The sequence below is a fragment of the Agelaius phoeniceus genome, chromosome 18 (assembly GCF_051311805.1).
Source record: "Agelaius phoeniceus isolate bAgePho1 chromosome 18, bAgePho1.hap1, whole genome shotgun sequence".
NCBI classification, from domain to species: domain Eukaryota; kingdom Metazoa; phylum Chordata; class Aves; order Passeriformes; family Icteridae; genus Agelaius; species Agelaius phoeniceus.
In genome coordinates, this window is record NC_135282.1 from 7,444,388 (window position 1) to 7,456,551 (window position 12,164).

A 12,164-nucleotide genomic window follows, 5' to 3' on the forward strand; every position below is an offset into this window, starting at 1 on the left:
TCATTCCAAATGTTTATGGGCAACATTAGGATGTTGTCTAGTTTGGGGCAGGATTTTATGGACATGCCTGGGCAGAACAGGGTGAAGCAAGCAATGTGGTCAGTTTGAAAAATATTTGGGTTTTTTCTGAGTGTCTTCCTTAGTGTGAATTCAGTTTGATAATATTCTGGTTGCAGAAGGTGGTGAATGACAGAGTTTGATGGGGCAGGAGGCAACGCAAGTCAGCTCATCAATTGAGTTCTTAGGTGTCTCCAGTTAAGGGGATTTTGGTGTTTTAACCATATGGCCCCTAACTCAGGCTTGTCTCAGCAGAGGATTCACTCCAGTTTTGAATCCCCCTGTGTATCCTGTCCAGGAACAGAGCCTGGCAAAAGTAGAATCTCATTCTGCAAAGTCTTTGTCTCCTCTTCAGTGTTTGGCACAAAGTTTCCTGCTGAAATCCTGAGCCTTTCTGGTCTTTTATCCAAAGCAGATGCCAGCTGCAAACTGTAAAAAATGTAACACTTGTAGAAGTTGTTGAGGATTAAATGTTTAAATCCTTCACCTGTTTACTCAAATGTGCCTATGTTGAAGCCATAAGGAAGATGATAAATCCACAAGCTCTCTCCCAGTTTTCAACTATGCTAGAATGTGTTTTGATCAATTCCCTGGGACGGGTGATTAGTGAGACCCATGCTATCCTAAAAACTCGGCTGCCTTGCTGCAGACAGACAGAAGGCAAGATGCTTGCAGTCAGCACCCCTGGCATAGCACCAGAGCTCTTCAGTCCTGAGAGTAGGGAGCTCTTGGTCTCCTGAGAGCAGTATCTGCTGAGGCTCTTGGTAGTCCTGTTCTGTGTCAAGTGGCTTTTCCTTCCCAGCCAAGCTGCTCCAGTGATGTGTAAGTGAAAAATCTCATTTAGCCTGCACCAATCTGACTCAGAAAGAGGATTTCTTTACTCACCCAGTGTGTAAATGTGTTGATGATCAGGGTGTGTTTAATGCCCTGATAGATTCTTGCTTTTGGCTTTCTTGCTCTGCCAGTATGATCTTCCAGCCCTCTGTTAAAGGTGAGGTGATGGGGCTTGTGGCACTTCTGCCTTGCTCTGCCTGAGCAGTTGTTCTGCTCCTCTGCACATGGATGACCTGTTTTGGTAAACTGCTTCCCCTGTTGGTTTTTTTTAACCTTCCCTAGCCTTGATCAGTGTATTTGGTCATGTGAATCTGAAGTAGTGTGATACTTGCCTTGGCTGAGTCTTCCTTGTACACCTCTTAGGTTCATACAGGATCTGAGTTCCTACATAATGATTTGGGGTCTTCAAGGCTCAGGTGTACAGGTGTTTTCCTTTGCTCCCAGGTACAGTCATTGAGTTATGTCAGTGGTGCTTTAGCAGTGGCTCTCAACACTGTTTCATCCTCAGAGGAATGTTGGATCTGGCTTGTGAGGGGTAATTCCAGCAAGTGCAGGTTTTTGTTTTTATCCTCTTCTCTATCGATTGTTGAGAGATGCTGTCTTATTTTAAAGCAAGGTTGTCATCTTATTTAATTTTTCTTTTTAATGATAAATTCTTGACTTCAAGTATTTCCACTCATATTTAATAAGTAGTGATTGACAATTAAAATTAGTGCTGTTGGTACAAGACTTGTGTGGTACTCTTTGGTCATGACAGCGCTGCATCTGAAGTTCTAACTCTGAAGTTTTCTTTTGACAAATGTAATGAGACCAAGGAGCTTTGTGTGGCAAAGAGAAGAGGATACAACATGAGGAAGACTGGCCCATCTGTGTGGTTCTGTTTGGAAGGCTTTGTGGAAATAAAGCAAACAAACTGCATCCCAAGACAGCAATTATCTTTGTGTACTTGCACGGATGAGGAGGAGAGAGAAACTTAATTGTGCAGGTGTAATTGAGGTGGTGCACAGTTATCTTGTGGGCAGCTCACAGGACTGAGATGTTCTGTATTGTGAGTTACCAAGTCAAGCAAGGAACAGCTGTGCAATTATTAAAATTAATCTTCTGCTGCTTTTGTGAAGTGAAATAGAATTTAACATGAGGATGGGTTTGAGAAATGAGAATTTGTTGCAGTTTTAATGCTGGTTATCACAAATTTGCATTTGTAAAAACAGAATTTTCAGGAGTAGCTAAGGGGTTTTGTTATTCCTTCTGCCCTGTGTGCATTCACAGACGTAAATTGTTTCAGTGTTGTTGCTTTCTGCTTGGAGTGATGGAAACAGCTTTGTTCTGTAACAGAAAACACAACTGTCCAGAGAGTGTAAATTACTGTGTAGAGCAACTGCTGAATTATACATATACAAATAACTGCATCAATAAAAGGATTTCTTCAGATTCATTCTGGGTTTTGGATACTTGCCCATTTCTATCCTTTCATTCAGTTTATGGTTTAGAACAGCAATTAAAGTAACGTAAAGTCAGGAGAGGCACTTTTAACATTAAAAGCGTTAATTGTACGAGACTAAGTTCAGTCTCCACCTCTGGTTGCTCCTCTCCCCAGAGCCCAGTTTAATTATCAGTCCCTTTGGGATGACAGCAAGTTCCGTTTTCTTCCTGATGTCTAATAGCCTATACTTCAGCATGACAGCAGAAATGGTTCAATAACATCACTCAGTGCTTTAGATGAAAGATTTTAAGAAACATTTTGTAGCAATTAGAACCACTTGCTTGACTGAGCTAACTGCAATACTGAGACAGTAGCAAACCTGTCTAGGAAAAAACTGTAAGGCAAAAGGCTGCTGCTGGTTTGAAAAAATACATCTATAAGAGGGTGGTTTATGGCAATATTGATTAAGAGTAGTGTTTAGAGTATGCTTGTCTGAGCATCAACATGGAAATGTAGTGGAACTTGTCAGACTTGCTGAAATATATCTGTGGTCCCTGCCCAGGCCTTGAATGCCCCTAATTAGAGTTTTGGTTTGTTGCAGAAGTAGCAGCATTAATGAAGATCAGTGTTTCCTACTAAATGTAATCCAGCTCTGTTGTAATTGCTTTGCTAAGTGACCAAAATGAAAGCAATCTGTTTGATGGCTTGCAGTTCCTGTCATCATTTCATTGCTAGCCAAACAAACACTGTGCTGGAGTCCCATCACTGCTGAGAGCTCAGCTATGGTTAATTTTCAAGTTACTCCAAATAAACTATTGAAAACTGTAAATATGCTGCCCAGTAATGTTTGTGATATTAAAATGTTTGCTCGTGGCTGAAATGTGAAATCTCTGTGTTGACTCCGAGTTATTCAGTGTTTAAATGTGCGTTGTGTTTTTCTTTTTTTCCCCCTTTCTTTGTCCTGGGACCGTTGTTTCTCTCAGGGGCTACGATGACCCCATTGAGACGGAGATGGTTGAGGAGAGGATCCCGTACTTGCACGGGGGTTACGCGGCGCCGCTGGCGCAGCCGGAGCGCGGCAGCATGGCCAGCATCGACCGCCTGGGCAAGCGCTCGCCGTCCATCGACAGCATCCGCAAGGACCCGCGCTGGAGGGACCCCGACCTGCCCGAGGTCATCGCCATGCTCAGCCACCCCATCGACCCCGTCAAGTCCAACGCCGCCGCCTACCTGCAGCACCTGTGCTACGAGAACGACAAAATCAAAAAGGACGTGAGGCACCTCAAGGGCATCCCCATCCTGGTGGGCCTGCTGGATCATCCAAAGCCCGAGGTCCATCGTAAGGCCTGCGGGGCTCTCAGAAACATCTCCTATGGGAAGGATAATGAAAACAAAGTGGCCATAAAGAACTGTGATGGGATCCCTGCATTGATCAGGCTGTTGCGAAAAACAAACGACATGGAAGTCAGAGAGCTAATTACAGGTCAGTGTCTGTGATTTTGTTAATGAATTAGTCTTTAGAACAGTTCTTTGAGCTCCAGGAACAAGAATTCCTGGAGGTTACAGCACTGAAGGAGAATTTAGACCACTGGCTGCAGCTGTTCTGTAGCTGCACCACGTTTGTGGAGTGAGAGCCTGACACATGCCCGTCAGGAGGGGATTGAGATCATCTCTGTGTGTGTGGTGCACTTGGGATTCCCTGGCTGCTGAGGGATGGGTGCTGCTCCTTGGGTGTGGCATGCATTACCAGGTTCTTTGGGGTACTGGAGCTGAAATGAGTTACAGCTGCTCCATTGACAGGTAATGTGCAGTGCCCTCAGCATGTGTTAGATAGGTAAGATACACTGAGTTAAATCTTTCTTTGTTAATCTCTTATAAAACAATCCTCCTGCCATGTCCCCACTCCCTCATATTTAGAGGACAGTCAGTCTGGTCAGGAACCCTTCCAGCCTGGTGCCGAGGACTCTGTGGCTGTATAAAAGTTGCAGCTTCTGGGCTGGAAAACTCAGATTTTAGGGAGCATAGAGTCTGCTTTTGCTAATCTGGACATGGATTTGTTTGTTGCTAAGGTTGGAAAAGGGAGAATTAAATTTCAGGTTGCTGAATTCATGCACAATTTGCAGGGAGTTTTCAAGCACTTACAGCTCCATTATTTAACGTGTTTTTATTTGAACTTAGTCTTGGGAATCATCCAAAAAGAGCAATAAAGTATATGCCAAGTTTCAAAGTTCAGCCATTAAGTGGGAAAGGGTGGAAAAGTATGTCAGCTCTTAAAGTAAGGAGAAAGATATTGTTCTTCAGTCTCCCATAAATCATGAGGAGTGAAATGGATTTCCCTTTCTCTTCTCAGAAGCCGCAGGGGATGTTTGGATGGAGACCAGAGCAGTTCCGATGAATTTCTGTGCCAGAACAGAATTTGTTCTGAAAGCTTTGTGAGGATGAAAATGGGTCCAGGGCTGAAACTGTTTAGCTGCCTTATCAGTGTTGGCTTGTGCAGGTAGACCCTATTGCAAACATTGATTAAGCCATTAGAGGTAAACATCATAATTCTGTAATTTCCTCAAAAATTGTAGTAGCTCTCTTTAAGTTTTTACTGGTAATTATAATTCTCTGAGATGAACAGTGGCCTTGGGTGTTCCATCTGTTCTTCCACAGCCATTACAGGCTATTTAGCAAACTAGGTCTAAATATACAGTGTTGAAACTAGCAGGGATATTTTTCCAGCCTTTTTCCAGTGAGCTGGCAAGGGAGAGCTGTCTGTTTTGTCACAGAACCTCTGAGTGGCACGTGCTGGTTGTGCTTTGAGAGCTGTCTGTGCTCTGCCTCAACATGGAAACTCTGCAGGTGGTATTTATATTCCATTTGTTGCACTCATTTAATGCGATGGCAGACTTTATTTTTTTTAATAAAGAATATCTGTTTATCTACTGTTCTAGTTTAATCAACACTCATTTCTGGAGTGCTGAGAAGCAATAAATTTATTTCCTTAGATTCAAGAAAGGAGAAGTCAGTCTATAATTTACTCTGAAGGAATATCATTATAGTGCTAGGTGGTAATCAGTCACTTCTAAGATGGCAAAAGCAAAGTGGATGTTTTTCCTTTTCACTGTAAATGGCGATTGCTTTGATTTCCCGTTGCTTAATTAGCTTTAGAGTTCAAATGCATTTTATTTGGCAGTAGTTTTTGCCAATTAAACGTAGTATTTTTATTCCACCTTGGCTTTTGTTACTTAGAGCTCTTTATTTCCCCTTACTCAAAAACACCAGGAATACTAAGGGTATTAACCTAAACAGATGTCCAGTAACAGATGATGTGCATTTAATCTCCACCTAACCAGGAATAATTTCGTTCCCCTTCTAAGATGATATCACCAGATCCGGTGTGAGACATTCAAGCATCAGCACAGAAAGGAAGAATATTCCAGCAATGCCTCTGTGGCTGGTGCTGCTGTACTTGCAGTCCGTGTTCAAAGCTCTGGCTGATAATGTGGAATTGTCCATTTGTAAAATGAGCTCCAAAAGTCAGCAGAGAGAAACAAGAGCCAGCTTGAAGTGCAAAGGGAGCATTCAGGCAGGGCTGCTGCAAAAGGACTGAGTTCTGCAGCCTCAGAAATTCAGATCACAATTCCAATGTTCTCCTGGTTGCAATCGTGACTTCCTATCTGGGTGCTTCTCCCTAGTGATAAACCAGAGCCTACCTTTGCCATGAAAGTTTTTCAGTTTGTCTGGAGTGAAATGTCTGGGGACTTCATTAGCAATGCATTAGGAAAAAGAAAAAAAAATACAACAGCATCCAGCGTTTGTGTTTATTTCTTTTAACAGGCTCCAAATTCAAGTTTGGTATGGCACATTGATTTTTCTCCAGTTTAATCTTTCTTTAACTCAATACTGGCTGTTTTTCAAAAGCTCAGTCAGTAATCACCAGCTGGTCATCCCAGCTAAGGACAAATGATAAAAATAATCCTACATTCCAGAGAGATTCAAGTAATTTAAAGAAGTTTAAATAATTCAGTCATCTGAATTCAAGAGCAGTTCTAGGCTTGAAGTTTTGTTTCTCTGACTGTGGAACAGTGCCTGCCTGCAGGACAGGAGGTGCCTGGGTGCACACAGTAGGACACCCTGTTTGAGGCAGGGCTTTCAGGCAAGACACCATCATTAGCATTTAATGTGAGAGTCAGTCCTTGACAGCTCCATGTCTTCTCCTTTGCTTGATCAGATGCAGCAGCCACAGCTGGGTCTGGTCACTGTGAATGCAGTGGGGAAAAGCCACAGCAATGGGTTAAAAACACCCAAGAGGTGGATGCAGCATTGAGGGAGAAATCACATGTGTGGCATCAGTGCTGAACAAGTGGGTCTGGCTGTGATGGGAGTGTGTTCACCTGAGCACTTCCAGGATGCACCTTTGGAGAAGTTAGACAGCTGTTCTGACATGAAATTTTGGAAGCAGGCAGAGTGTACTGATACACCACTGCTGCCAGATTGAGCCAGTCTGTAGGGTTTTTTTCTTATAGATAGCACTGGTTTTAGCAGAATTTGAAAAATTTCCTTGGTTAGTGCCATCACTGTTTTACCAGGTGTTCTTGACATACCTGTAAATGATGTCCCTTGAAGTCAGAGATCTGGGAAGTAGGCAAAAACTGCCTTCTAAACTCAAAGATACATTCAGAAAGTACCACAGATCTCACTTCTCTTTCTTTTTGAAATGTGGATTTAAAAAATGTTTCCTAGCCACTGCACTGAGGAAAGCTTGATTTAAGTGTTAGAGTGTCCATAAGTAAATCATGAGTAGAGTTGTGTTGAGAAATACTCCATAAAATTCTTCCTTCATTTCTTGCTAGGCTTGTAGCTGTACTGCTGTACTCTCAGTGGATCATTTTCTTGAGAAAAATAGAGAAATGAGGATTAAACTGATAAGGAATTAAATCTGTTCTGATTGGGAAAGCTACAAAAGTTTTATCTTGAGTGATAAGGTTTTTGTGGAGGAAATGTTCCCATCAGATATGCAAGACCAAAATTCTATTACATTCTTTGAAAAGCAATCAGAAATTGGTAGCTTTAATGAATAATTTTGTTCTTTGTGAGAACGTTGGAGTAATTTTGTTGTTTAATGACATTGCACTGATTTTAAGTGGTGCAGGACGTGATTCTTCAAATTGGTTATAATTGAAAAATGATTGACCTTCAAAATGCTCTGCAGATGAAATATTTTGATCTAATGCTCGAATAGCAACTTGATTTATAATCAGCTTCTCAGAACTGCCACCCCTGGGCACTGCTGTGTGCTGAGGTCCTGTCAGCTGCTCAGACTCCTCTTTGGAGAAGTACCTGCTCTCTTCAGCCTGTTTATCTCAGAGGAGCTTTCTCCTTCCATTGTCTGTTCCAGGGCTTCTCTGAAGAAGGTCCTTGTCACACATTAGGTCACACTGAGGTGCTCAACTTGACCACTACTGACAGGAGCCCAGCTCCAATCTCCAGGACTTTGATAGAAACAAGTCTGTCAAACAAATGTCTCCTGGACCAACACACAATGGGAATTCCTCAGAGAATATATTACAGAGTGCTTATTTTTCCAAGTGATAAACTATCTGGTATGGACCACAGAAAAGGAATTAAACAGCTTCTAGTTTCTTGGTGATGTTGGATTTTTTTTTTTAATAAAAGCTTTTAGTTATTTTTCCTGCTTTATAGGTTGAAAAATCAGGGCTGATGCTTGAAGCTAGAAGTACATAAGTACATTGCTCACAGTATTTATGAATAAAATACAGATTGCTACTCATCATGTTCATCTTCTGAGGAGCAGTACTTCATCTTTCTCTTAGTCCTAAAGCTCATGCAGTCTGTGGTCAAAAAGGCCAAGGCTTGTAGTGAAAGTGCATGGAAAATTTAGATTTGTGCTGCTGTGTTAGTGACACCTGTGCACCTTGTGCTGCTCTGTTAGTGACATGATTTCTCCTGAGTGCTGTTCATTTGAATTGATTCGAGTTTTAAAAACAGTGTTTCCAGCTTGTTGAAACATTGGTGTGTTATGCTAATAGTATCAGGGAATGGTATTTAAAGATGGATGTCAAATTTGCATCCATTTTTTCCCTCCTATTTTTTTTTGTGCTCCTAAATGCTACAGTTAGATCTGAATTTGTTCCTTTAACCTAAAGGCTGTCACTATCGGTGACTTTTCCATAGAATTTGTTTTCTCTAGTGCAGAAAGGAGGCTTGGATTTAGAGCTCTTTGTTTCATAATTTTGAACAAGAAAAATGTACTGTCCGTGTGTTTATTTTCTATATCCTTTCCTGTGAAATATTTTCTCCATGAAGTCAGTGTTCAACCTGAAGTTTTTTCTCTGTCTTTGGAACCACAGGACTCCCTCACCTCTGTTTATCTTGTGCTACATTTCTTTCAAGTGCTGTGCATTTTCCCTTGCTAAATGCTGTTAAAGAGAGGGATTCTTTTCTATTTCTTATGCAGCCATTGAGGAAAGTATTATAAATTTAAGTGCTTTGACCTTTTGAATAATTTGAAGTGTTTGCACTAATTTTTAAATAGTAAGGCTGTCTTTTATTCTTCAGTTTATTGTTTTGTATGAAAGATGGGAGGCAGATGAGAAATTGAAATCTTGTAAAATGCTGGAGGAGTTTTCATCAAAGAAGGTGGAGGAAAGATTCTGTGTAACTCCAGTTCCCTTTGTCTTGTAGTCACTTGCTGAGATTTACCATCAAATTGTGTTTGCCCTAAATAGTTCATTGCATACCTTACAGCCAGCCCCTTGATAAAAATTCTGTGTATGTACAGGAGCTGTTCCATAGGGGCAGGTGGTTCTCTTGGTCAGGGTGGGGTTACAGCATCAAAGCTGGTGCTAGATGGGCAGGATGATGCTGCAATCCAGTCAGAACTCTACTGAATCCACAGTTGCATTTACTCTCTTGAAATAACCTCTGGTGAATGAGAATATAGGAAGAGATTGGAGGTGGTGATTTTATTTTACATGCTGTGGTTGAAGGTATTGAAGTCTAGACACAAATCTCTAATTCTTAAAACAAGCAAAAGGGTTTAGCACTGGTAAAATTTCATACATTCCTGTAATATTAGAGGTCTTGGAAATTTGTAGGTATTCTTGACATTTTACTTATCTGCCTTATTCTTCTTAAGCAGTAAAATTTGCCTCTGTAGTTTCACTCTAGAAGTAACAGCTTACATCACTGCTCCAGGAAAGATTGAAAGGGGCTGAAACAAAAGGTTGCACTTCTGTTGTTCTGTTGTGGTTTTTAGATACAATGAGGTGGAGATTTACAGTATGCACTGTAATCTGCACACGTCCATAGTTGTTGTAACACAGGGACCTCAGGTTGATATTCGATCCCCTTAGGAAAGATTCCTTGTGTGTTTTGGGGAATCTGGGTTTTCTGTTTGGGCTGTCTGAAAATTTTGCTAGAACTCACACGTTTTCTTGGAGACCAAAAGCGTGTGTCTGGCTCCCTCCAAGTGTTGTTACTGACAGTTCTCAGATGGTACCAGGCTGGGTCTAGGCAGAAATTCTCTCTGAAGTGAGCGTTCTGTTTCAGTCCCACTCTGATGAGTAATAACTGTCAGGACACTGATACAGGTCTGCTGGGAGGCTGTATCACTTATCTAACACTGGGTATTTTGCAGCTATAAAGCTGTTGTTCTGCTATTCAGTTTTGATGTTTGACTTCTGTCTGCTTTGGCTCATAATTGAGGTAAAAATGAAAAGACAGTGGAGTTCTGGTTTCCAGCTTCCTCAAGAAATCATATGTTTGTGGCACCAGGAGATTTGAACACAGATATTGCTTGTGACAGGAAAATGTGAAAATAAATAATAGAGAGGAGACTTGAATGAAATATTATCTTGTGAAGAAGATAAGCATAAGATCAGTGATCCTCCAGAAATTCATCTCTCCTAGGAATTGCTCAATATACTTTGCTTCACTGGATGAATTTTTACTTTTTGAGGCATAGTTAGACTTGAAAGTGTAACACAATTTGTATACAGCAGAAAAATCCTATTAATCTCCAGTAGTACATCAATCACTTTTACGTACTCTGTGTAGGGCTTGATGAGTTCAACAGTATCCGTGTCTTGATAAAAGTGCTTTTGTGCTCTGTTGAAGAAGCTGTGGGATTTTTCCTAAGCTGGTTCTGGTCTAGCATCTCATCAAGTTGCTTTGCCTTCTTGTTTAGTTTTATGATTTAACCTCCAAGCACTTCTCTGTGAATCCTGTGATTCTCTTTAGTGTACGGATTGAATACAGTTGTTATTCTCTGGTTATTTAACAATCCCCTGCAGGCACCCTGTGGAATTTATCCTCCTACGAGCCCCTGAAGATGGTCATCATCAACCACGGTCTGCAGACGCTGACCAACGAGGTGATCATCCCGCACTCGGGCTGGGAGAGCGAGCCCAACGAGGACTCCAAGCCGCGCGACGCCGAGTGGACAACGGTCTTCAAGAACACCTCTGGCTGCTTGAGGTAAGGCACAGCTGTGGATTATTTTCCCCATCGTTTCTTGGGGTTTTAGTGAAGAATTTGAGCTACTGACTATTTAGGATTCTAAGTGTTCCTTTTAAAATTCCTTGCACAGGAGCCTTTTCTGGTTTCATACTGTGTTTGCAAGCCTGAAAGCGCCTTGAGAGCAGGACAGTTCATGCTAAAAACTAGTCAGGAGGATCCTAATGCAATCAATGTTCCCTAAGCACGTTTTGCTTTTCTTTTGAGAAAAAAGTTATGCTATTTAGTTTAGATTCTTCAGCTTTGTGATGAAGTCAATTAGTTCAAATAAAACTAATAAAGATTTGGCATTATACCTTCTCTTAGTCTTAAATGTATTCCTGTCAGATTTCTACTGATTAATGCATCTTCGGAAGTTGGTTCATTTCTGTTTCTTGGGCTTGTGGTCTCTAAATTGTAATAACTATTCCCCCAAGTAACTTGACAAATGAAGAAAGTAATGAAAAGTGTTCTGGAAGGGCCTATTACTGAAATTATTTGCAGTCCCTCTGGAAGCTGAGGTCCTTTAAGCAGACTCCAGACATGATAGGATTTTACTTACTAGTGTCTCATTTCTAGGGGTGTTCTGCAAGAGGAAATTAGTCATGGTGAGGGAATAAAAGGATTATCTCAATGAATATGAGATTCTCCAGTAAGTATAGACAATAAATCGGTCATTAGTAGACTAGCCTAATCCACATCATAAAATTTTATTAGTATGTGGATCCACTCAAACTTCTGTACTCCAGGGTATCTCTTGGTTTGTTGATCAGCTGGGTTTGGGCTTTTGCAGGTTTTTTGGTTTTTTTAAATTTTAAAGTAAGGCACTGGTTTTACAGGAAACTCAAAGGCTTGTGTCCTTTTGGACACTGTATTCTTAAAGCCAATGAAGACAGGTGAGAAACATGGTACTGAGATGTTAGAGAATTTAAACTTCTGGTATTTGAAAGTCCTGATGCACCCTGAAATGCATCAGGCCAACACCCAGTGAATGGTGGCTGCTTCTGCTGTTGAACAGGGAAATGTCGTTCAGTCCTCTCATCTCTGGTCTCTGCTGTCACAGTCAGGAGGGACTTGGTGCTTCCTTGTGGAAAATTTGAAGCTTCCATCAGATGTGGGGTGAGGTGATCTCATGCTGGACTGAGGCTGCCTAAGGTAGATGGGGATGTGAGAGCAGGGAAGGGTCGTCTGGGAAAGGTAATTTGTCCATGTCTGTGCTGAGCCATGGAGGCAGCAGCCTCCTGCCCAGGAACTGAGGAGAACTGCCCTGCTGTCTGCCCTCTCTGTGCAGTGAGGTGAGTGCAGGAGCAGCTGGGTATGAGCTGCCTTTCAGCTGATTCTGCTTCCT

General features: G+C 41.6%; 1 protein-coding gene across 21 annotated transcripts in view; it reads left to right on the plus strand.

Moving 5' to 3' along the window:
- The window catches only part of ARVCF (ARVCF delta catenin family member), a 247,366-nt gene that overhangs the window by 172,827 nt on the left and 62,375 nt on the right, over positions 1–12,164 (plus strand). For all 21 annotated transcript variants that reach the window (XM_077187730.1, XM_077187728.1, XM_077187729.1 and 18 more), the window contains 2 exons: positions 3,298–3,797; positions 10,615–10,798. In XM_077187730.1, coding sequence (XP_077043845.1) covers positions 3,298–3,797; positions 10,615–10,798 — 684 coding nt within the window. The remainder of the gene's footprint in view (positions 1–3,297; positions 3,798–10,614; positions 10,799–12,164) is intronic.